Consider the following 24,677-nt stretch of genomic DNA (forward strand, 5'->3'; position numbering starts at 1 on the left):
CTCCCAAGATATTATATGGTCAATAATCGAGAACGGACGCGTCAAGGACACGAAGATTTCTTCTCAGGCTCGCGACCGATATCGCATGGAAGCATGCCAGGTTCCTAGCTCGCGAGATGCGGCAGAATACGTGGATGGGTGCGAGTCGCGCGAGCCTTGTAATCACTTTCAGTTCGCTCAACAAATATGAATCACCTCTCAAGCATGGAGTACCAGTACCACCGACGGCTTTTGCTTATCCGGGTCTCTATACATGCCTGGAAGTACAGGCGGAATCCTTGTTCCACAAACCCATAGTACTTTGGTCTTGCCCCAACGTCTATTTGGCGACAGGTTGCCGAATCGGAGTGACATTTCCGGAAACCTCTATTCAAAAGCCGCCCCCGCTGACCGATCTTTTATGGGTCGAATGGTAGATCGAGACCCCGCGTCTTGGGAGTGGGTAAAATTTACTATCCATCAATCAGAGCGAACGCAAACTACCTGGGGTATCTACTCCGCACTACTGGAGAGCTGATCATTCACGAATCACGAGAGTTAAACGTATTTGTATTGAGCTCATCTTCAGTTTGCCTACACTGCGTTCTACGCAGTGGCTAAGGTCAGTAAGTAAACATGGAATATCTATAGCACATCAGTGAGCAGATTTTGACGCCTTCTTCGCCCTCAGTCTTTCTTCGATGACTTGTTTCCGCTCTTTTCGGAGGTTCCTCGCGTATCTCACGCCGAAGCCATGTTCGAAAACTTCCTTGATCTCCTCGAGCACCAGCCCGGAGACTTCTGGGTAGAAGAAGTAGATGAGGATATAGCTGACTCCGCAGATACCGGCATAGAACCCAAAAGTTCCTGCCATTGTCATGGCGTGGGTCATGGACAGGAAAGTGCTGGAGACGATGACATTGCTTGCCCATGACGAACAAGTCATCCACATGGTACCCATTGCTCGTACTTCCAAGGGGAAGAAGTCGGCGGACATCCAGGCGGTATTGCCTACTGATACGCCGTAAAAGACGACAAACCAGATGATGAAAACGAGCACCACAATCGCCGGTGTAGTCACAGCTTGGGGGGCTATGTCCGTCGCATTGACATCAACATCAATGAAGCTGAAAGCCACCGAGACAGCTATAAGACCTGCGCTCATTCCCCAGACAGTGGATAGCAGCAGACGCCGGCGACCAAGGCGATCTACCAGCACCATATTGACGAAAGTCATGATAAGGTTTGTTCCAGCTACCACTAGACCAACTGCTGTTGGGCTGGTGAATCCCACCAGGGAAAATATTGTGGAGGAGTAATACATCAGTGTGTTGAAACCAGAAATTTGGGAGAGCACCATCAGGCCACATGCACAAAGCAGAGCCCGAAAGTTGCTAGGAACGGTGTGCAGCCGTACAATTTTGGCCCAGCCACCCTCATCTCCGCTGATTGCGCGGGCTTCCTCGCAGCCGGCCTGGATAGAAGCGAGCAGGGACTCGATTTGGACATCAGTAGCGCCACGGTACAGCTTGCGCAGGACTCCGCGCGCCTCCTCCATGCGACCCTTGTAAACAAGATGGCGAGGTGACTCAGGACAGAACGGCAGCAGACATGCCAGGATAATGGGCGGCAGACCACCAAGACTAACCATAACCCGCCAACCATGAGGAACGCTGGCAAAGGCGGCACCAATGGCATAAGCAATGACCTGGCCTCCAGTAATCGACACATTGTTCAAACCAATCAGCCGTCCACGAGCTTTGGATGGAGCGATTTCGGCCACATAAAGTGGGACAATCATGGCGGCTGATCCAACTCCGAAGCCAACAATGACCCGGCCAACGGCCATCTGTGCGATGGTGTATGCAGCTCCCTGCAAGACAGCGCCGATCACGAAAAGTACGCATCCTAGGTACATTGCGGTTTTACGACCCCACTCGTGCCCTTGTCAGCATGACTTTCAAAGCGATCTGCAAGGAAATGAGACGTACCCTATCGGCGGTATTTCCGGCAAAGATGGAACCAAAGAACGCTCCTCCTGAGCAGAGCGAAGTGATAAGTTCTTTTTCGGAGTTTGTGAGGTGTCGCCCGCCCAGGGCATCTTTGATATAAACCAGGACAGCTGAAATGATACCAGTATCATAGCCGAAGAGCATCCCCGCAATCGAGGCAGACAAAGCTACCATCCACACGTACATACTGATAGGGATGTTATCGACATCGGCGGCGACGGTGGCCTCGACGGCGGCGGTCTTGTCGACGCACTCAATATGGTCACCAGTTTTCAGGGCCATGTCGTCGAGGCTCAACCTCTTCTCATAGTCGGTCGACATGATTGGGGAGATTGAACAGACCAGTGCTCAGAAAGATAATGTTCACAGAGGGAGAAGAGATAAAGAGGGAAAAAGAGAAGTTGTTGGAATTGGATGGTGGTTGAACCGTTGGGAAGTCGGACACACCGCTGCAGAAGAGAGGCAACCTCGCTGCCAGAAGGCTCTATATATACTCAACCCCAACGCCCTCACGCCCAGGAATGTTACAGTTGCCCACTGTCGGCACGCCCACGGCCTACCTGTTTGGGTAAAGTGTGTGTAGAAGATGACAGCCAATGAGCGGAGTACCCCCGACTCAATAGCCGGAGTGCGGAGAAGGCTCGAAATCCGGGGTTTCCTTCCGTCTCCAGGCCGTCTCGCGCCCTAAGCCTGTCCCAGCCAAGCGCGCAACGCCATCATCACGACCTAGCGAATCCCAGCAACGTATTTCGCTACTTCTTCTCGTCATTCTCTCGTGACTCGTCCGACTTGTCCCCCTGAGACTCAACTAGGCCGATCTTCTCCGCAGTGCTGGTTGGGGCAGATTTCCCCGGGCAAGTTCCGAGTTCCCAGAAAGTGATGACGTCGAACTCGCAACCCGCTGGTCTGTTGTGATAGTGAGGACAATGGTGACGATTATAATCCGATACAATACTGATATCGAATCGGGTTGAAAGAGAATGGGTGAACAACGGAAGAAAAACGAGGTCAACAACAAAGCGGAAAAGATTACCTCTTGGGTATAGCCATTTGCCTCTGGAAAAAATAAGCATGATAATCAGGAACGCTATAGGCGAATACTCGCCAAGACCGGATCTCTGTGGTTATCGCTCCTGAGCTGAACCGCAGTACGCAAACGTGTGACGCCATCAGGGCGGTGTTTGTTAATTCGAGCTACCTATTATCTAGCAGCCTGCCTAGCCAGGACTATGGAGTAACCCCGCGATTTACTCCGCGTAATTTGCACGTATGCAGATATGGAAAAAGCCACGCGATGCAGAAAGGCGACAGTTGATCATTTGGAACCTCCCAACGTCACCGACCAGCCTCACTATCTCGTCGCAGAACAGCTTGTCTCAGGCCACAGTCCTTCAGGAATTAGTCCAACAACCGGGCTTGCAAGATAGCGTCATAATCTCATTCGATAAAATCGGCTGTTCTGTCGCCGGGATCCCGTCGCTGGGTTGAATGTGGTGGCATAATCGGACCGTACAATTCAATTCTCCTCGAGCTATACTGTGAAGTTATTCATCTTGAGTCATATAATGCAAGGATGTTATTAGATGGCGCCACGCCTTGACCAGGAAAGAGTTCCATCAGCCCTAACTTGCCTCTATACACTTTCAGGCTCGGTTCATCTTCGGGCTAAGGCGCACGATCTGTGCGACAAAACGAGACCGGGTTGTTGGCCAGATGCCGAGGCCGATGCGCATCCGCTGCAACTGAAATGGCTACATTTCGTCGCCCAACTGCGTCTTCTGTTGCATTCCACGCCGTTCCGCCTGTCTAGGCATGGTCCGGAGCTGATTGTGCGGGGAAACAAACATCTGCATTGCACTCCATGTCCGCCTACACAAGGATGCCATGTTCCTGGCTGGTTCAAGCCATCGGGATTGTGCCGTGCCGCGAGAATTGCCATTCGTGATCAACCTGAACCTTGTACGTCGTGGAAATGGATTAAGCCGGCCCAATCATCGCAACGATGCCTGGTCTTGGTTGTGTCCGTCCATATCAAGCCCAGCCCTAACCAAGACTCTGTCACTTTGCCACCCGATCCCATCAGGCCTATCGGATACTTCATACGAGTTAAGACATCCCTGCGCACGGAGCTTCAAAAAAGGCGGTCTTTGGATATAGAGTTTGTTGACGGTTTTCCGATGCCTCTGTGCTTACGCCGTGCAATGCCAGGTGCGCGATTTTATCGGGAAGGCAACAACAGCTGTGCCCAGGAATTAGCCCACAAGCTCAGAAGCACATTGCCTCTCATAATGGGCGGAATTCTTTGAGGCCAGGGGAGGAGGTATACTCAGTTGAATGGGTAGATGTTCCTTGAGCCTGCCAGTACTCTCAAATCTCAGAGGCCGCCAGCAAGTTGCGGAGCCGTCTACAGACACTACCCGACCATTGAATTTGAGTAGCCGGGAATTATACTCGTCATAGCCAGCACTACGTAGACACCTACTGCTATCGCTTTATATCGAATTCTTGGAATCCAATGGTTCCTGGAAGACGTTTGTTATCCAGGCCGGGAAGAGCCGCCACGGTTTCGATTCCGCTCAGCATGGGAGACACGGAAATGTCGGCTGTTGGTATGGAAAGACGGTAAGTGAAGCGGTGTTTGACGGCGATCATAAGTATCAGTAGCCGTTTGGAAGGGGAGGGGAGTGAAGAGAAGCCCCAGGCCTGCTAGGCATCTGAACTTGACTTTTCCGATATAATGAGACTTCCAAGCTCAGCCACCCTTCTGCACACCGCGGCCATGGCCATCGCTTGCGAGAACAACACGACGTCTTTTAAAGTTTACACAGTTGATCTCACTTCGCGGTCCCAGCTTCAGGTGTGTCCCCCTGGCCCTTCTTAAGCACTTATACAATAAAGCACATCTTGCTAGATCGAACTTGAGCTGACAATCACTAAGTACCAGGTTAGCTTTATAACATATGCTCCGCTCAGATATCCTACATGACTTGCCTTGGCCGACATTTCATGTAAGCCTACTCCATACTCAATAGAGTATCTGCCTTAGCACCCCAACCTGGCAACGAGACATCGACCGCGAAACCTCCCTTCACCACACCATAGGCGAGAAACTGTGCCATTGATTACACCTTCTATGGACACATTGCAGTACGCACCGAACGAACAGCCAAGATAAACCACTAATCACATCGGCTTTCGCTTTCTCCTTCGATACCTGAGTGAGTGAGAAGATCGAGTCAAATGAGACCGAGGCAAAGAAGGGTTATGTAGGCTCGGGATGCTTTGCGAAAGTCTGTCTATCCGTTGCTACCGCTGTTGCCTTAGGTGGGAACTAGGTTACTTGGCTCTTGCATCTGATCCTCCCTTGCTTGGTGATCTCTTCTCCAAAGCAAGGGAGGAAGCATTGGGACGATACGAGTGCTTATCTAGCAGCTCAAGCTGTGTGCATTCCAGAATTGAGCCTGACTCTGAGATACACATTCTGCGGGCCGCTGCAAGGGGCCCAAATCCCAAGGCGGCCCTTCCAGCCAGACCAGACCTGGACACAAACTCCATCTAGAGTCCTAGGCTAGGGTCCAGAGACTATATACCGAGCGTCGAGAATCGAGACCCGGGTCTAGGTTGAGTGCCTACGAAATGACCTGATGCTTCCGCTTCATACGCACCTTATACCATACTGAGGCTGACGGGGGATCTGGGTATCCGCACCTCATCCAGACCCCTGCGCTTCCTCCCCAGACGTTTGGATCCTGGTTGATCTCAAAGGAACTCGTGGACCGCTCTGTCCTGAGTAGGCCTTGTCGGCCTGGCGTGGATCTTACCTTGTATCGACAGAACTCCAGCCTGTTATCCTCTACGCCTCGATCTAAAGGGCGTGAGGTCACGATCATCCTACGCAGCACCTAACCTAGTTAGTTAATTGATGCTCGCGGCTCTGTCAATCAAGTGGACCGATCGATAGGACGGATGCCAAGGGGTATATCAATCGGATCACCAGGGCAGTTAGTATTAACTATTACCGACATGCATTGGGACTATTGAGGTCTGCGTAACACGGCATGATCAGATCCAGACTTCGCGACGGGGATACAGTGCTTCTAGAAAATGGATGAAATAGGTAGGTAAGTAGACAGACAGGTATCATTATCTCATTGACCTAAATTAGGCATGCGTGATTGCGTATCACTATCATTAAAACATGAATATTCTTCCGAAGAATCGTCTCTCTTTCTGTATGGCAGCAAGTGTTGTAAAACCCAAGACCCAAGACCAGACCAAGACCAAGACCAGGGCGTCTACCAGTACAGATAGGGTACGGTCAAAAGGAAGACTTAACTGGGCCAACCAGACCAGACCAGACCAGACAGAACGAGAAAGACCTTGCGAAGGGGAATGTGATCCAAATATTAAAAGCAGGATATCATCTTACTCCAGTTTTTGTTTCATGCAACTTGGCGTCGCATCGCCGATCGTCAGGACGAACGGAGAAGAGCTCACTCACGCTCACAGAGCACGGGTATTCTTCGGCGCAGCCTCCTCCACAGCCTCAGCCCTCTTCTCCTCATCGCCATCATATCCCGTGCGCTCAAGCATAGCCGCCCGACCACGCTCGTTCTTCGTCTCCCAAGCGGGCGTGCCCACATACTTGATGCCCATCGGGTTGGTAAAGATGCCCTCGACATCCTCGAGCGTCTTGCCCGCCGTCTCCGGGAACATGAAGAACACATGGATGAACATCGCCGTGCAGAAGACGCCGAAGATAATGTACACCTTCCACTGGATGTTCACGAACGCCGGGGGGACGAAGTACGCCAGCGCGAAGTTGAAGGCCCAGTTGGACGACGTGCAGAGCGCGTTGGCCTTGCCGCGGACGCGCAGCGGGAATAGTTCCGGCGGGTACACCCAGGACACGGGGCCCCAGGAGATCGCGTACACGGCGACGAAGAGGTAGGTGCAGGCGATGACGGCCTTTGAGGGGGGCCCGCGCACGATCCAGGACTGCTGCTCGATGCCGTCTAGGCCGCCGGGGGGTGCGGGGTGTCCGTAGCTGGCCATGAGACCGCCGTTTGCGAAGAGGAAGGCGAGCATTCCTGCTGCGCCGAGGAGGAGGGTTGGGCGGCGGCCCCAGCGGTCGACCCAGATGATGGCGGGGACGGTCATCACGACGTTGATGACGTATTGGATGGAGGAGGAGACGAGGAGGTTGTTGCCTTCCAGACCGGCCATGGCGAAGACGTAGGTGATGTAGTACATCATGACGTTCATGCCGGTTAGCTGGGACCAGATTTGGGTGAAGACGCCGACGTGGGTGCGGTTGATCATGTTTGGCTTGATGAGCTCGAGGTACGAGACGTCTGCGTTGTTGCGCTCGAACTCGCACATGTTTTTGATTTCCTCGTATTCGCGGATGACGAAGGGGGCGGTGGGGTCGCCTTTGCCGTGGACGAGGGTGAGGACGCTCATGCATTCTTCCCAGCGGTCTTTGCGGGCGAGCCAGCGGGGTGACTCGGGGAGGATCATCATGCCGAAGAATAGGAGGATTGCTGGGATCATTTGCAGGCCCCATGGGATGCGGAAGGCCGCGGTGCCGTCGATGTAGCTGGTGCCGTAGGAGATGTAGAACATGATCATGATGCCCCAGGTGATGGCCCATTGCTGGAGACCGACGAGACGACCGCGCTTGGTTGGGGGTGCCAGCTCACTAATGTAGACTGGGACTTGAGCCGAGCAGATGCCGACGCTGAAGCCATTGATGACACGGCCCACGATGAGCATGGGGATGTTTTGGGAGGCGCAGATGATGATGGAACCAATGCACCTGTATCAGTTAGACCAGACGAATACCACAAGGCAGATTTGCAGGCAAACTCACCAGATCACAGAACCGATTTGGATACTCGTCTTCCGACCAAAGATGTCAGAGAGGAAACCAGAAACGAGAGCACCGAGCCAGGAGCCTCCAGGCATAGCAGCAGTAATACCGCCCTGGACGTCAGCAGTAGGACCACTGCACGTGAGCACTCCGTTTTCATCGGGCTTGAGGGGGCCCTGTTGGAAGTAACACAGGTACGCATCGGTGTTGATGATAGCAGACATGGATGAGATATCGAAGCCAAAGAGACCACCGCCAATGACGGCGATGGCCGCGATAACGTAGATGTTGCCGACGGCCATGGTGGGCGCTGGGCAAGCAAGTCTCGAGAAAGAAGAGATTGGGGAGAGAAAAAAGCAAAGGGAAACGCAGAGCAAAAGCTGGGGGAGAAGGAAGGTTAAATAGAAAGAGCTCAAGTGGGCCGGAGAAGAAGCACCCCGGACTCGTGACAGCGAAACAGAAAACTCTGATGGGCCCATGGGGTTGGTCTTTGTCTCGTCACTAGTCACTCCTGTTCATGTCACTCCCACTGCATAGTGACTGCAGTGGCCCATCTTCTCTGGCCCACCATTGCAGGATTCCTGCAGGTAAGCCAGGTGCAGCAGTAGCACCTAGGAGCTCGGCATGCTTCACTCACGGCTTCGAGCGCAGTCAGCTATCCCGAGACCGACTGTGCAGCAAAAGGTAAGGTATACGGGGAGGCCGACAGTCAGGCTGTCAGACTTCAGCCAAATGCGGGACGCCCGTGGGGATTGGGGTCGAATGTCACCCTGCACGGAGAGTCCACACAGGCATCGAGCGCCATTGGTCCATCCCGAATTGGAGCGGATTTGGAAGTGAAAAGTGTGATGCAGGCCGAGAACTCTAAGGAATCGGCCTGGCTGCAAAAGCGGCGAGATCGACGTCCGTGGTCTGTCGGGGGCCGAAAGCAGCCAACCTGCCAGGACATGGCATTGCCAGTTTGCCATCCGTTGATGATGGCATTAGTGATACTGAGACCGGTAGATATTTGGACAATGAGTCTCCAGCTAACAGCTCTCCGCAGAGTTCAACGGACTCAACCACTGTTGGCCAGAGGTTAAAGCTCCCTCAACCACTGTGAGCCGGAGGTTAAATCTCTGGAGCAGCGAATGTCGCCAAGCGCACAGAAATGCCGCAGGAGCCGGCTCGCAATTAGCCGAGCCTCTGGCAAGAGTCCCAACCAAAAGCCAGCTTTAAGCCACAATGCTTGATTCCGGGTCTTGTCCTGCGTCAGAGGCGCTGGGGTCGGACATTAAGTCATTATTAGGGAAATTATGGTTCATCTCTCATTAACATTAATTACGGAGTACTCTGAGCAGTAGTAGTAGGCGAGCAGAAGCAGAGGGTATAGACAAAAGACAGACAAGACAAACAAAACCTGGAGAACTCTGGAGACATGGAGAAATGGAGAAAGCATCGGAAATCTCCGTCCCCCCAGTGGAGTAGGTAGTTCCCATCACATGATTCACATCAGACCACGAGCTCCCAGTCTGCGATATACGCCCACGCCATCCCCACTCGCCCAACCTGCTGCTGATACTCCTCCACCGTGACCCCACGGGCATCACGATCCCCAAACTTCGTGAGCACTGCCAGGCGCACCTTCTGTCCGGGCGCGCCCAACGTTCTAGGATCCAAAACGTCTATATACCACACATCTCCTCCACCGTTGGCCCCTGTTCCCCGCCAATGCACCAAGGGGATGCGCTGTTCATCCCGACCATCCAATCCGTTGGTCATCAACAAGAAGAGCCCGGGCTTAGCCCGACTGTGCTTTTCTAGCGACCAATGCTCGCAGATGAGGTTAAACTGGAAGCGCATCGGGCCAGGGTCGCGAATTGAGATTTGCGCCGCAGCCGGTCGGAACGAGCGCTCGCCGATGCTGTGCTTCTTTGCGTCACCCCAGACCATCGGCTGCGCGGCGCCAAGTGGTGAGTTCGGATTCCCCACAATATATTCTTCCCAGGTTATTTCTGGCCGCCCGTCATCACGGTAGAAATGGGCCCGGTCGCTGGGGAAGTGTTTGAGTCCGAATTCGTCGTTGGTGTTGGTGAACATGGCCGGGTTGAAGCTACGGACGTAGGGCTGCCCCTTGCCTTGGATGTGTCCTGCACCCCAGCAGGGGTCAATGAGTTTCCACTGTCCATTGTCGATTCGGACCACGTTCCATGCGTGACCGGTGGGTGAGTACGCCGGCAGTGATGCGCCAGGCGCTGGAGCATTGTAGCTGAAGCCTTTGCCATGACCGGAGACTACTTTGGCTTCCAAACCCGCGTGAGCGGCAAGTGTTGCAAACAACTTCGCGTATCCCTCGCACACAGCAAGTCCCGTGGCGAATGTGCTATCTGGGGTAGCCGGCTTTACATTACCATTGAAGAACGACACCGTATCGTAGTCGATGTTGTGGTGCAACCACGTAAAGATAACCCGTGCCTTGTCCGTAGCCGAAATGAATGGCGCCGTAAGTTCTCTGGCTAGCCATCCAAGATCTTGGCTCGGAAGACTCTGTCTCGGATACAGCGCAGCATGTGCATCCGGTGCGGAGAAGTCGCGGCACTTCAAGCACGCTGCTACTGGGGCGGCGGCCGCGGGGACCGCGTTTGATACCGCAACGCGCGGCTTGGTCGCCTGGATCGCAGAAAGATCTGGGCGAGATCCCGTCGGCACTGGCGGTGGTGCACCGACCGAGGCAGGCGCTTCGGCAGCCCCAGTTGCTCTTTTAGTCAGTCCTCCAAAGCCCGTAATCCGAATCTTGTCCAACGCCGCTCCAGACGGAGCTGGTGGCGGAAGCCGTCTTTCCTGCCCTTGTCCGTTTGTCTCCTGGGCTGACGGGTTCGGAGAGGGGTCACGCCTCTGAGGAAGTGGTGGGGTCGGCCGTGACTGGGCGCTACTCTCCGTTGACACAGTCGATACACCTGAAGACCGGCGAGGGGGAAGTACCGGTCGTGGTGGCGGCAAACGCCCATTGCTCCCCAAAGTTGTAGGTTTCGGTTTTGACGGCGATACAGCCGGCTGGGTATTCTGGCGCTTTGCAGGCAACGGCGGAAGCTCTGTAGCACCCCATGGCGGAGCTTTCACCACCGACCCAGGCGTCGAAGCTCTGGTGGCTGTCCCCGTCCCTGTAGATTTCCCCGTGCTGGTAGCTGTTGATCGAGACGCATCAGACGCTATCGAGTCGATCGACGGTCTCCGTGGTGGCAGCGACGGCACGGCAAGTTGTTGGCTCGAGCTTTTGCGGGCGGGCAGGGGTGGGGGCTTTTTTGGCTGTTGCCTGGAGTCTGGCGTAGTCGAGACGCCGCCCGTCGAAACTGACCGAGGCGCTGGCCGCGGCGGGACATTATTGAGGGCCGGGGATTTTCTTCCAACCGGTGGTGGCGGCGGCTGGCTGCTATAAGGGGGAGGGGGAGTGCTGACACCGTTCGAATGCGATGACGCTGGACGGAGGGCGAATGCGGTTGGCTGTGATCCCAGGAACGGCGATGTCCCCTCAGCATCGGTGCTTTGGGTTTGGCTTTGTGCCTGTTTCAGGGCCCTGATGCGGTCCTGGATGGACAGGACTTGGGTCTCTTCGGCCATGGTCCCTTGCAATAATTGTCGATTGCGAGACGCCAACCAAGATCGGAACTCTAATTGATCGCGATCGCGTTCACAAGGGCGGCGCGAAATGGGGCGCTTGGCGGGAAGCGGACCTAGCAATAAGAATGCAAAAAGGGGGCCTCGACAGCGACAGAAGCCATAAAGAGAGGAAAGGATAAAGAACGAGGGGAGATGAGATATAAAAAGGTGCAGGTTTGGCCCCAGCTCGAAACGAATGTCTGCCCCTCCAGGGATGCGAGAAACAAGGCTGTGACTGTGCCCCGACCAGACCAGTTCGGCCCTGAAATAAATTCCATCGATCGCCTCCCGCTTAAGCGGGCTGCTCCAATCCTGAGGTCGAGACTGAGTCCGTGCTCCGCCCACTTGCCATTCTGTACTATACAGACTGGATGTCAACTCCAAATACTTATTGGCAAGGGGACGGACAATGCTTCATGGGCTATATTTCCAACCCATTCAAGTACATCATGAAGCATTAATATGAATGGATAAGCACGTAGCCGTGAGAACAGGGGACTGTACGCCAGAGGATGCGGATATATATATTTACAAAATATATACCCGCCATCCAGCATGGAGGTTGGTATAGAAACCGACTTCGGCTTTTTGGATCATGACCGAAAATACTCATTACACCCTCTGGCCTGCGTATAATGAATATCCACCTGTTTTGATAATCACTGCGCAGCGGTTACGGCCATAGTCTATTCTATAGTATTTTACGTACTTAGCACTACCGTAGTATAGAGAGGTATTAGAATGATGTTCTTGTTTTATTGGTGATATGTTTATAGGCCTTCAACCATGTCCAGTTCATAGTAGTTTATATTATGACATGAAGGATTGTATAACCAATGAGTGATGAATAGGATTGTGGTGGATGTCATAGTGACGGTACCTAGCAGGTCATGTGCTACAGACCCTGCCCTATATAATGCAAAAGACCTCTAAGCATACTACTCCATTAGCTTTATACATTCACAGATCTGAGGATTCACAAGATGCCACCAAAGCGCAGAACTAGAACCTCCAAACCGCAAACCCGAAAACCAACATACCCGTCGTCCCCAGAGCAAGAACCGGTTGCTCCAGGAGAACACACAGAACAAAATGACTCCGAAATCAAAAACCAAGAAAGTGACGAACCGGAAGAGCCTCTTACGCCGGAGGAAATTAACTCACCGGAGCCGGTTCTAGAGACGGATGAAGAGATGCCGGAGGAAACGGAGCATACGGTTAGCGAAGCAGGATCGGCTGGTGAGGGCACATCAAAGCGGAACCAGGGCTTTCCCGGCGGATACAATGCGCTGAAGTCATACAAGGGGCAATACTACTCAGGGATGGCGGTTGGGGGCTCGCACACCTGGAACTATGATGAAGGCGTCTGGAAGGAAACGAAGGAGGAGCCGGATTTGTGGAGGATAGATTATAGGACTAACAAGAGACGCGCGAGGAAGGCCCCGCAGGGCAGTGGTGCGCCCGTGGGGACAGAGTATCACTGGCTTATTGTTGCGCATCAGGTATGATCTTCCCAATAGGTACTTCTGTTTCGGAAACGAGGCGTGGGCTTCTAGCTGGAAGCGTTGTCTGATACTGGCCCCAGCATGTGAAGAAGATCGATGCCAACACATATGAGACCGTTCTGGAGGGGTCCAAGTACAAGTTGGCGTACAAATCGGCTGCTTCGAATTCGTGGTCCGTTCCAACGGTGAGGAAACAGCGAGAGCGGGAGCTTGAGCTACTAGATGACGCCAAATCGCGTATTCAGGGTCTGCCGCCGGTTTCTGAAAAGATCAAAGTCGAGAAGCAGGAGAAAGGGCAGAAGAAACTGGACGCAATGTTCGGCCTGGGGAATGTGACGGGGACAAAGAGAAAGGCCGGAGAATGAGTCTGTCAGCAAACAGGTTTTGTGAGGTTGTATCATCTGACTTGCTCAAGGTGGATAATTCGCTCCTGAAAATGGAAAAGAGAGCACGCTGTTCAGACTTTCAAAGCAGAAGCACTTGGAATAAACATCTCATACTGTTGACTAGTAAAGAGCATGAGCGAGACATTTGCATACCCTCGAGATATTACAATATTATGTGTTCTCTCTCGGCTTTTTCGACCATGTTCACCAAAGCATCCGCAATTCCGTACGAGAAGGCGTACCCTCCACCGCCAAAACCATATGCGGACAAGATAACGCGGTCTCCGATAGTCTCAGAGTCCAGTCGAAAACCTCCATCTCGCGAAGGGCGTATACCAATGATATGACTGATGGAGTCTTCCGGTGGATTCGCCGGAACGATCTCTGGGGCAAGACGATGCGCACGGGCAATCTCATCCCGGGCTATTTCCATATCCACTTCTGGCGAACTGCTACCATCAGTAACTATGTCACGATGGGGAAACCATTGACTTACAGAGTGTCTCTCTGCTTGACTCCCCCTAGAACCACACCCTGAGACAATGGTCGAGGGATAATGTATGTGTATTCTTTGCCGTTCCGGAAGTAGAGAGTGTGACACTTGCTTGTACGGTAGAACACGTTCTGGCCACGTTCCGGAAAGCATTTATCATCCCGGACGTCGTTAAGATCCCTACTGCCAAAACCACTGGCATTTATGAAGATCCTTGATTCGGGAAACATGTCGTAAAGCTCCTCTAGAGACTCAACTCGCTTACGAACGAATTGACCTCCAAGGGATATAATCCTCTCTCTGAGCCAGGGCATATGTCGCGTGGGGTCAGTAACCACAGTTTCGTATGCCCAGGCGCAATCGAAATTCGGAGGGTACTCGCCCGGTTTCATATCGCGGAACTGAATTGAGATTAGACAAAAATCGTGGCTTCGCTGACGTCTTCTTACCTTGGGTAGTACTGTCCGTCCCCAAGCGGAGGAGTTCTCAGGCGGAGGTTGTTCGACGTATTCTCGGCCGCCAACTATACAAACTCCGGATCCAGGCTCGTCGCGCGCCATTTTTAATAAATGTCGGTAAGTAACAGCCTGGATATAACGGTGATCAGGACTGATTCCCCCGGCTGCGTGCCATGCGGCTCCAGCCCAGGCAGAGGCGTAGAATATGCTTTGATCACCTGGTAGGAATTCCGCCACCAAGATCACGGAAAAGCCATCAAGCAGAAGCTGTCTGGCTGTCGCGCATCCTATGATTCCTGCGCCTAAAATGACGATTGGACGTTGAGGAAAGGGAACGTTGCTAAAGAAATGGCCACACTCTCCCATTTCGCCTGATGCTGATACTTGTGGAGTAGTGAATGCCGTGATGCCCACTGTAGGACTGCCTTGGCGAGATGTAACGGGAATAGACTGTTTGAACCAGGTTTGACAGTGGATATATAGGAGAGCGAAGTCAACAGATTTGCAGATATTGTTGAATCAAGGGAGGGGAGCACCGATAGGAGGCCGATAGCTTGCATGCTCCAACTGGTTGACACTTTCCTGTTCCGACATCGCGCAGTGGGTTATCAGTCGGCTGTATCCGCTGCTCTCGCATTCCCACCCCTCCCTTGGCCTTTCGTTTGCAGGAATTATTTGTCTAATTTCTGGCCCGCCATCAGTCCACCACTCTGGTAGGGCCCAGGCAGAGGTCACGGGCTGGCACATGAGTGGCTGGTTCTGTTAACGACTGGGCGGTTCATTCCGACTGGGTCGTGACTCGCAGACTCGCCTGCATAGGGACGTGCACACTATAGGGTGCTATAGCAGCTGTAATCCTGTGACAATAATGTTGAAGCCCTGTATACATCAGTACACCCAGAATCGTAGAACAAGAAGGAGTAGTGGCTTGATGACAGTGAAGATGAAGTGACTGTGTAACACTCAGAGCGGTGTCCGGGGGCGCCTCAGGCATGACTTCGTATCTTTTCCGCAGGCTCTTTTCCCCTGAGTTCCTGAGCAAACCGTTCCAGACTCCGCAACAACACAACCCTCAATCATCGCCTAATCCTCGGTTTATATTTTACGGTCCACGGTCCATACCCAATTACCGACGTCCCGGTTGATCCGGGTGATCGATGATCAACCCCCAGGGGGCACTGACTCCACCTGTCTCGCTTTCGGACGCCCCAGACCAGCGGTCTCGCTCCCGCCGTAAGCTGGCCATCACCCGCCGGCCTGGCGTGTTATGGATGATGGTGGAAGCCGAGGAGAAACCTCTTAGCAGAGGCTCACACAAGGTGGGTTGCTCGATCCTGCAACTCGAATGCGCTTCCATTGGTGCTCTTGCCGACCCTGAGAAATGACGCTCGTTTCACGGTATTACTGCATTGAGTAATATCTCGTCGGTCTGGAATCCGCCTTCTGTAGGTCAAGTGCTAACCAGAACATTGTGCTTTCGCAGGAATCGCAGATTAATAACGTGGAGAACAACGACGAAGTTGGCAGCAACAATGTCATTCTTGACGACCGTGATGCGGAGAAGATACTTCCGTATGAAGCAGACGATTCCCCCTTCCCGGAGGTGCGAGCTGTTGTTCGGCCCGTAGACGAAGTCGAATTGCCTCTAAATACGGCTCGGATGTGGGTTATCGGCATTCTGTTCACAATTGTATGTGGCCATCTTGAGCGTTCAGACCTCTCTCTATTCGACCCACTACTCCCAACTGACTTGGAGCCACTATAGATCGGAAGTGGATTGAATCAATTCTTCAGCCTGCGGCAACCTAGTGTCAAAATCAGCGCGCTGGTCGCTCAGCTGGTAGCATATCCCATTGGTTGTGCATGGGCGCGATGGATGCCATTGGGCTGGCTTAACCCAGACCGCCGCTTCAATATCAAAGAGCATGCTCTGATCACGATTATGGCCAATGTCTCGTTCGGCTCTGCCTCAGCGACTCAGGTCATTGAGGTCATGGTCAAATTTTACCACATGCCCTCGCAAGGTGGTTTTCAGGTGCTTTTATGCATCACGACTCAGCTATTCGGGTTCGGTATTGCGGGGATGGTTTCGCGCTGGCTTGTGGAACCTGCCACAATGATCTGGCCACAGGTTCTCTCGAATGCAGCCCTCCTCTCCACATTGCACTCAAGATCGAACAAGGTTGCCGATGGCTGGGCCATGACGCGGCTGAGTTTCTTCATGGTTGTGTTTGTTTGTGGCGCCATTTGGTATTTTTTTCCAGGGTACATCTTCACTGCCCTCAGCACGTTCAGTTTCGTCTGCTGGTTGGCGCCATCAAACGTCGTGGTCAATCAGCTCTTCGGGCAGAAAACTGGACTTGGGATGTCGCTCCTCACGTTTGATTGGTCTCAAGTCGTCTTTGCCAATGATAGCCCTCTCTTGGTTCCCTTTTGGGCAGGATTGAACGTGATGGGGTCATTCGTACTTTTCTTCTGGATTCTTGTCCCTATCATATATTACACGAATACGTGGTATTCTGCTTACTTGCCACTCCTGGACTCGAATACTTTTGACAACACTGGCCGCATGTATGACACTCGACGTGTCATGAACATCAACAACGGCACCGTCAATGTGGAGGCTTATCGAAAATACTCCCCAATGTTTATACCTGCTGGGTTTGCCGTCACGTACGGCGTGGCATTTGCGAATCTTACTGGGATCTTCTTTCACATAGCACTATACCATGGAAAGGACCTGATTCAGCAGTGGAGTGGTCGACACAAGAAAGACATCCACTCACGGCTCATGCAGTCCTACGCCCCCGTTCCTTGGTGGTGGTTTGGTGCAGTGACGGTTCTGATGTTTGTACTCAGCATCGTCAACAACGAAGTGTGGGAAACTGGCCTGCCGGCGTGGGGCGTACTTCTAGCATTCGTCTTGCCGATAATCTACTTCATTCCCGTGGGAATCATCAAAGCTCTAACGAACATTACGAGCAATCAATTGAACCTCATCACCGAGTTTATCGGGGGCTATGCCTTCCTCGGAAAGCCCATCGCCAACATGGCCTTCAAGTTTTACGGATATGTGACCGTTTCACAGGGACTAGAGTAAGCGCCAACATTCAATTTTATATATACGTTGAGTTTTTCTGACTGGTGATACAGATTCGTGGCGGACATGAAACTGGCGCACTACCTCCACATCGCCCCTCGCACCCTTTTCTTTGCGCAAGGCCTCGCTACACTAATCGGCGCGATCGTGCAATGCGGCGTGACAGTATTCATGCTCACACGTTTTGAGGGCATCTGCACTCCTCATGCTGAAGGCGGCTTCACCTGTCCCCATGGCTTAGTTACATTCTCTTCGTCCCTGATCTGGGGTAAGTGCCTTGACCCATCTTCAGAACCCAAACTAACGGCCATGGTCTAAATTAGGCGCCCTTGGCCCCGCCCGCAACTTCGCGCCAGGCCAAATCTACGGAAACCTCGTCTGGTTCTTTCTCGCGGGCCCAGTGATAGTCGTAATTACCTACCTCCTCGGGCGGCGCTGGAAAGTAGTAAATTACATATCCTGGCCCGTCGCCTTCGGCGCAATGAGCATGGTGCCACCCGCAACAGGGATTAACTTCTCATCGTGGTGGGTTGTTAATGTCATCTTCAATGGCCTTATCAAACGGAAGCGTCCAGCTTGGTGGTCAAAGTATAGTGAGTTTCACCTGCCCTTTTATATCTTCCTGTTTTGGCACTGGCAGCACGGCTGACAAAACTTAGACTTTGTCCTCAGCGCAGCCCTCGACTCGGGTGTTGCCGTCTCGACCGTGGTCATTTTCTTTTGTATCATGCTACCCGCTGGGCCGCTCAGATGGTGGGGAAATGAAATCTTCATGAGGACGGCCGACGGTCGAGGCACGCCATGGAAGACTGTTTCCCCCGGTGAGCGGTTTGGACCTACCAGTTGGGAGTAACCAAATACACCACTCGTTTATCAACGCTAGACTTCTAATTGTACATATTTATTGAACCCATCTAGCATCTTGTACATATGCCAACACATTTCGGGAATAGAATTCATTACTGCATTGAAAATTATCTTCGGTATCAAAGAGCCATATTTCGCTGAGCGCCACAGAACATACAAGGTCCCCCTCCATACACCGATCATCTATAAGGTATAATACGTCGCCATCTCCTCCTGGAACCAATCATAAGAGTAAAACAACTGCTCCGCCATCTGCGGATCCATAACGGGCATCGTCCCGGACGCATCAACCAACAAGACATCATCCAGAACAGGTGCAAGCGGCACTGGCGGCGCCATATAAACCGGGTTGGGAGCCGGCTGTGGCGGAGGCAACGGCGGGGGCATCATAGACTGCTGCTGTTGCTGCTGGTACGCCAGATGGCTGAAGATCGTTGTACTCTGGGCGCGGAAAGTCTCGGCGAGCTTATCAACGCCCGCTCGCCGTTTCCCGAAGGCCTCGAGGATGACAACGACCGCCTGGATTCCTCTCCGCATCATCTGCTCGTCTGGCTCCCAAACCGGCCCAAGCCCCTCGTTTACAGAGTGGAAATTCCGGTTCAGACACCAGAGGATCGTGATGCCGGCGAAGTAGAGCTGGCTGAGCGTGAGCCAGATCCATTTGAGTTTGCCGGCGCAGTAGGATTCCCAGTACGAGCGAATTACCGCGATGCTGGCGTTGCCGCAGCTGATGATGCTGGTTTGGTCCGGGGTTGGGTTGCGCGGGCTGGGGCGGTAGAGGAGGAGGAGGGTTGTTGCGTGCAGGTAGTCGAAGTAGCTGGTTGAGTAGAGGAGGGCTGGTGGGTAGACGGGGCTCGTGGTGCGCCAGTCGTCGAGTTCCTGGCGGAAGTGCCGGAGGTTGAGGGATAGTTCGGGTGGCGATGGGGCGGGTTGGTTGGTGCTGTATACTGGGAGTTTGTTAGTTGAGGTGTTCCAAGGGAGGGAATGGATGCGGCTTACGGTAACGGTAGATTCGCGAGAAGATGCGGCGCAGCCGAATGACTTGTATGGGGATGGTCATGGCGCTCGCTCCTGGCGTTTCAGTCCCGTCGTCATTCAACTCTCGGGGAAGAGACACGGTGATGTCTTCATCGGCAATCCCGAGCGGTCTGCCTAGGGTGCTAGCGATGAGCCTATCGAGGTTGTATAGACTCCAGAATGCGCGTTTGGTCATTTCATCGTCAAGAAGGTTGGTGGGATGCCTTGCTTTGTGTAGCCCTAAGCTGGTGGTAAGGCGCAAAGCGGTCCCGAGGACATGCCATATGCTGGGGCCGGTTGTCGCAAACAGCGTATAAAGAGCTAGACTCAGCAATGCGCGAAGAGCGGTAAGGTCCTCGTTGTGCAATGCTATGGAGAGTGTTTCATTGCTTGCCCGATAGAACTCCATGGCCCTGGCCTCGGCATTTTCCGCAGATCCGATAAGCAGAGAAATACCGATCGTGATGTGATAGCTGTAGTGCACCTCAGGGGTGGGAACTTCACCGGCGTAGATCCGTCGGACATGATCGAAGAATTCAACACGGTGTAGGAAGGGGTACTGGTATCCCATGCTATCAAAGTACTGCCCGGCCACCCGTTCGGCTTCCTCCAAGGATGCGAGCCGGAGGATGTGCGGAGCGCTTGCAGATATGACCGGTCGTGCGATGGAAGGGCGACGATGCTCGAGTTTGTCGCGAAAGATCTCACCAACATTGGGAAGCTCAGTTCCGACTGCTGATGGCTCCGTCGACCCTGGACTTGCGCTCGATTCGACCCCGGTCGTGGACCCTGCTACTGTGGAAGCGGCTTGCGGACTGCTAGGATCAACCTTGATCAAAATTGCCGGCAGCTGGTGCCACGAATTTGGGTCGCCATCTTCGTCCAACGCGCTGCCTGTCGGCTTGTCCGCGACTGCAACGCCCGTCTTGCGGCGGACAATTTCTTCCAGCCATTGTACGCGGTCCTGTAGCCGTTCGAGCTGATCGCGGGGAACAGATGTGATTTGCGGTCCTGGAGGAGCGATGGTGCAACGAACGCCGGCTCGTGTACACGCCGAGCAATTGGGGTAGCGGAAATCACATTTCTTTTTCCGTTTCCGGCAGAAATCGCAGGCAGTTGAAACGCGTTTGGGGCGAGACGCAAGACGGTCAGGGAGAGGGGGAGGGGGCGCGGACGAGGGCGCGGATGGAGAGGGCAGCGAAGTCGGGGGCGTCACGGACGTGGTCGGAAGTGGGAGCTGTGATGGAGGAAGGGGATCGACTTGGAGACGGAACCTTCCCAGCTGATGTCGGAAGTCAGGATCGCGGTTTGTCATGGCGGCTCGAACCGCTGCATCCTGAGTTGTGGAGGAGTCGAGGTGGTGTTGACCGTGTCCGTGCTGAAGGAGAATTCTTTGCTCCTCAAACGCGCCGCCGCGGAGACGTAAGATGGATGGGCCATGGCCGATCAGTGGGCCGCCTCTCACCACATCCTCGATTCCTATCTTGGTACGTTACTGTCTGCAATTAGGCAGAGCAAGCCATCCACGACGAATTGTTTCCATTGCCCTTGGCCCCTTTGACTCCTGAATCATCTGTCGAGTCTCCCGTCAGATCTGGAATCCGATCTCCGCTCTTAACTCGCCGGACGGCGAGATCATACGATCCTAGCATCCAAGCGACCCCACGATATATTGGCCTCGGTTTTTATGTTCCGGCGCAGCTGTACGGACACGGTCTATATTAATTATGAACCCCCAGCTAATCAGCCCCCGTACTTTGTGCTGAGCGTCCAAATGAGCAAGTCCCAAGAACGGAGCGTTCGGTCATGACACTGAACTCAAGCAAGCGGTGGTCAAATACGACTTTGACCCTCGGCACCTCGACAGTCCTCTGAAGAAACACTCATATAACATTCGATTGGAAAGGGTATGAAGTATCATTAGGCCTACCTCAACGCGCTTCATCTATTCGTGTGCAAGCCAAGATGGTTAGAACACGAACTCCATATCTCCCCACCGACATGTCGGAACCAGCCTCTTCATCGAATGTTGAGCAACCCGGTCGAGTTGTATCGCCTACAGCACCATGGCTATCCCGTATAGACCATGGCCAATGATGTTAAATGGGCCTCTGAGTGATCTATGATGGCGGCAACGGCTGCGATGGTACATCACTCCAAACTATACTGGATGGAGAGTTTGAATGATGTGCCTATTAACTCTATTTCCCTCTTTAGGTGTGGTGCAGCTTATCCAGCACGCGCTGCCTTATCGGTATCGGTATGCCTTACGAACGCGTATTTGGTTCTGACTTCTGAAGACCGGATCAGTCTCGTTGAGGGCTGAGACCAGGCCAGTTCACCGGTGGCTACTATCCAGTGTTTACGAGCAATCGAATCCGGTTAACAAAACCAGAGAGTGCTACGGAGTATTAATCCCAACCATGGACTTGAATCAATGCGCTCGCCAAGGCGATGGTTGGGCCATTCTTCGGCGGCGTTTGCCTGCATGGGTTTGAATGTACCGTACTTTTTGCCTGAAACAATATGATCCGCTCGACAAGCCTGGGAACATGCATGCATCGCGGATTTTCCAACAACGCAACACTCCAAACGGCGTCCCAACGCTATAGAGGCGGATTACTCCTTACATTCTACTATTGCCTGGGCTTGTCTGATACCATACAGCTGTCTTCAAGCGGCACCGAAAGCTGGGTCTTTTACGAGGCAACAAACATCCACTTCCGCCAGGACGTCCGACTAAACGAAGACCTTGAACGCAAAAAAATGCGACAGCACGAGTGACGTCCTGACCGAGTGCCCAGACTCGATCGGCGGCAAAGTGGCTATTTCGCCAACTCAGCCTGACAGCCGTACTCGATCGATGGGTTCGGAGACTGTCCGAGTCATGAGGGCACCAATCAGAAGCCGTGGGCAGCCGCTGATTCAGCAAACCGGGGGATTGCGGGGGAGCGTGCAGTCGAAGGACTCGAAGGAGCCGACCTTCAGCATCATCGTGGGATCTTTCCTGCTTGTCTCTTACACCTTCTTCCGCCTGCCTTCATCTCTCCCCGCTTGATACTTAGTGCAACTGTATCGATGGGTATCTCCATCTGCCGATGTTCCTGCCATCATCGACTTTCTACTTAGCGGACGCTCAGCTCCCGACTTGCAATGCGCATCGGTAGGGGATGTGAGCGTTGTCGTCTTCGCCATATCAAGTGTACTATTGTTGAAGGTGCATCGTCATGTAATGAATGTACCCGGCTATCGCGGGCTTGTCGCCTTGATCCACCGTTCCGTTTTAAAACGGTCCGCCATGTATACCAGAAGAGTCAAGGGTCCGCGACGGGCAAATATGATTTGGCCTGGGATGCCCGACAGCCTTGGGTGAAAGTTCCTCAGTCTTGTATGTTGCTATCCGTCCATGTCTTCTTCGATCGGTGCTCATGATATGTCCAGTGATGTTTATTGAAGAATCGGCGGAAGATCCCGACTCAGATGTTATGCCCGACGTTTTGAGGAATAGCCAACCCCCTGCTGATGGGGCTTCATCGCTGCCGCTACCGCATGTCTCTAGCGCACCCAGTCTGAACGCAGATGTCGCCGAACCTGGTAATCAAGACCATTTGATCACTCAATTGGCTGGTTCTAGTCCAGACGAACGACGAACAATATCCTCTATCAGCATATCTCCTAAACCTGCAAGTGGGCCCTCCCCGTTGCCCTCTGTCAGCACCTGGGCAGAGTTCTCACCTTCTTTGAGTTCTCTCAGCCCTCGCCAAAGCTCAAACTCGTCTATGACGACGCGCGAAGCCTCCCTTCTCCGCTCGTTCATTCATGATCTTTCCTCCAGGGTAGGTCTCTGCATCCCGAACGTCGGACTACTCACTGAACTACTAGTTTGATATCTGCGACCAGAATTCTCACTTCTCAAGCGAGATCCCTCGGAGAGCACTTCAAGTCCCGATGGTTATGAAGGCAATCCTAGCATATTCTGCTCGACATGCGGCGATCATGTCCGGGTCCGATGATTGGGAGGCCTCAGAGTACCACAGTCAGTGCGTTGAGTTGCTTCTTCGGGCGCTTTCGAAAGCCGAAGGATTTTACGACGATAACATATTGATTACGGTGGTGATCCTGCGTGTCTATGAAGAGTTGGAGCGGGCCACGGACGAAAAGTGCCACTGGCTGGGCTCTACTCGACTTCTGAATACAATGTCAAAATCAGCATCGTCTGGAGGCCTTGCGGAGGCTATCAGCTGGCAATTTCTTCGGCAAGCCATATATGCTTGCTTGGTTGAATACCAGCCAATGCAACTAAATCTAGAGAATTATGAGCATTCTTCCGTGTTTCAACGAATGGATGATGCCGCCTATGCTAATAGGATAATTTTCCTATGTGCGAGAATAATTCAACTTCGCTCCGAGCCCAATGCATACAGCTTCAATGAAGACGATTGGCAGTACTTGTCCGACTGTGTTGAGCAGTGGTATCGGGAAAAGCCCATCAGCTGGCAGCCATTGAAACATCAGGAGGCCAATGCTGGCGAAAATAGACCTTTTCCAGAGCTGTGGTTGGTGTCCCCACCTGCAGGTATGTTTTTGTATCCTCGAACCGAATATATACTGAGCGTTCAGTTGTCGGTTTACAATACTATCATGCGTCTCGAATCATCCTTGCGACTTCAAATAAGCACCAGGGAGTTGTAAACGACTTTGAGCGGGCTCGACTGAGGCGTATAGAAGAGGTTTGTAATCATCTCAGCCTGCTTGACTTATGCTGACCGTCCGAAGCAAACCATCGCATACCACCTTGTTAACGTGATTGGATTGTCAAGATCCAATGAAACAGTCGTCAACGCATATTTTATGGGGTGCCATCTATTACATCGTTGTATGCTTTTCGTCACCTTCGAAGAATATTCGGCACTAATGCTGTATAGACGGGTTTTGCCTTCGTCACCCGGCAGAGCATCTGGGATCCTTTGAGTTCCTAGAATTTGTGGAAAAGAAAATCGGCTGGCCGACAGCTTGGATTGTCGGCCAACTAGAAGCTGAGTGGAATGAGCTTCACGCCCTCGATAAAACCTGGAGCCCACGTTTCTGAGACGATATCTCCGGCCTATCTCCGTTGGTTGATTGCTGAAGTCTTATGTATATACCCCTTCATGTCGTGAACTCACGCCTTCACGTCATTTCCGCAGACCTATAGACCTGTGGTTGAGAATATGAGACGATTTTGTCCACATCCAAACCGCGAGTTCGACAGGTTCTTCGTTGCGTTCGTTATATCCGAACGGACCATAACGCGTGACGTTTCCCAACACCCCAGCAATTCTGGACCCAATAACTCCGTACTCCCCATGGTAT

At 52.9% G+C, this 24,677-nt stretch overlaps 7 protein-coding genes across 7 annotated transcripts; 3 read left to right on the forward strand and 4 right to left on the reverse strand.

The window, feature by feature from the left end:
- Positions 1-634: 634 nt before the first annotated feature.
- Positions 635-2,312, reverse strand: DSM5745_05904 (myo-inositol transporter; the record flags this gene model as incomplete). The annotated part of the gene is made up of 2 exons (XM_026747920.1): positions 635-1,915; positions 1,971-2,312. 2 exons carry the CDS (start codon positions 2,310-2,312, stop codon positions 635-637), a joined length of 1,623 nt encoding a protein of 540 aa, XP_026603752.1.
- Positions 2,313-6,494: 4,182 nt separating this feature from the next.
- Positions 6,495-8,165, reverse strand: DSM5745_05905 (sugar porter family MFS transporter; the record flags this gene model as incomplete). Its single annotated transcript, XM_026747921.1, has 2 exons — positions 6,495-7,809; positions 7,864-8,165. 2 exons carry the CDS (start codon positions 8,163-8,165, stop codon positions 6,495-6,497), a joined length of 1,617 nt encoding a protein of 538 aa, XP_026603753.1.
- A 1,189-nt stretch (positions 8,166-9,354) lies between these two features.
- DSM5745_05906 (uncharacterized protein) lies at positions 9,355-11,460 on the reverse strand (the record flags this gene model as incomplete). The annotated part of the gene is made up of 1 exon (XM_026747922.1): positions 9,355-11,460. One exon carries the CDS (start codon positions 11,458-11,460, stop codon positions 9,355-9,357), a length of 2,106 nt encoding a protein of 701 aa, XP_026603754.1.
- Positions 11,461-12,482: 1,022 nt separating this feature from the next.
- DSM5745_05907 (uncharacterized protein) lies at positions 12,483-13,369 on the forward strand (the record flags this gene model as incomplete). The annotated part of the gene is made up of 2 exons (XM_026747923.1): positions 12,483-13,001; positions 13,085-13,369. The coding sequence occupies 2 exons, from the start codon at positions 12,483-12,485 to the stop codon at positions 13,367-13,369; spliced, it is 804 nt and encodes a 267-aa protein (XP_026603755.1).
- A 2,246-nt stretch (positions 13,370-15,615) lies between these two features.
- On the forward strand, positions 15,616-18,294 carry optF (small oligopeptide transporter, OPT family; the record flags this gene model as incomplete). Its single annotated transcript, XM_026747924.1, has 6 exons — positions 15,616-15,660; positions 15,825-16,031; positions 16,107-17,437; positions 17,495-17,709; positions 17,765-18,034; positions 18,101-18,294. The coding sequence occupies 6 exons, from the start codon at positions 15,616-15,618 to the stop codon at positions 18,292-18,294; spliced, it is 2,262 nt and encodes a 753-aa protein (XP_026603756.1).
- A 197-nt stretch (positions 18,295-18,491) lies between these two features.
- DSM5745_05909 (putative C6 transcription factor) lies at positions 18,492-20,640 on the reverse strand (the record flags this gene model as incomplete). Its single annotated transcript, XM_026747925.1, has 2 exons — positions 18,492-19,255; positions 19,308-20,640. The coding sequence occupies 2 exons, from the start codon at positions 20,638-20,640 to the stop codon at positions 18,492-18,494; spliced, it is 2,097 nt and encodes a 698-aa protein (XP_026603757.1).
- A 2,128-nt stretch (positions 20,641-22,768) lies between these two features.
- DSM5745_05910 (uncharacterized protein) lies at positions 22,769-24,414 on the forward strand (the record flags this gene model as incomplete). Its single annotated transcript, XM_026747926.1, has 5 exons — positions 22,769-23,161; positions 23,208-23,901; positions 23,946-24,055; positions 24,102-24,201; positions 24,251-24,414. The coding sequence occupies 5 exons, from the start codon at positions 22,769-22,771 to the stop codon at positions 24,412-24,414; spliced, it is 1,461 nt and encodes a 486-aa protein (XP_026603758.1).
- Between the last annotated feature and the right edge of the window lie 263 nt (positions 24,415-24,677).

The sequence above is a fragment of the Aspergillus mulundensis genome (genome assembly GCF_003369625.1).
Source record: "Aspergillus mulundensis strain DSM 5745 chromosome Unknown scaffold_5, whole genome shotgun sequence".
Taxonomy (NCBI): Eukaryota; Fungi; Ascomycota; class Eurotiomycetes; order Eurotiales; family Aspergillaceae; genus Aspergillus; species Aspergillus mulundensis.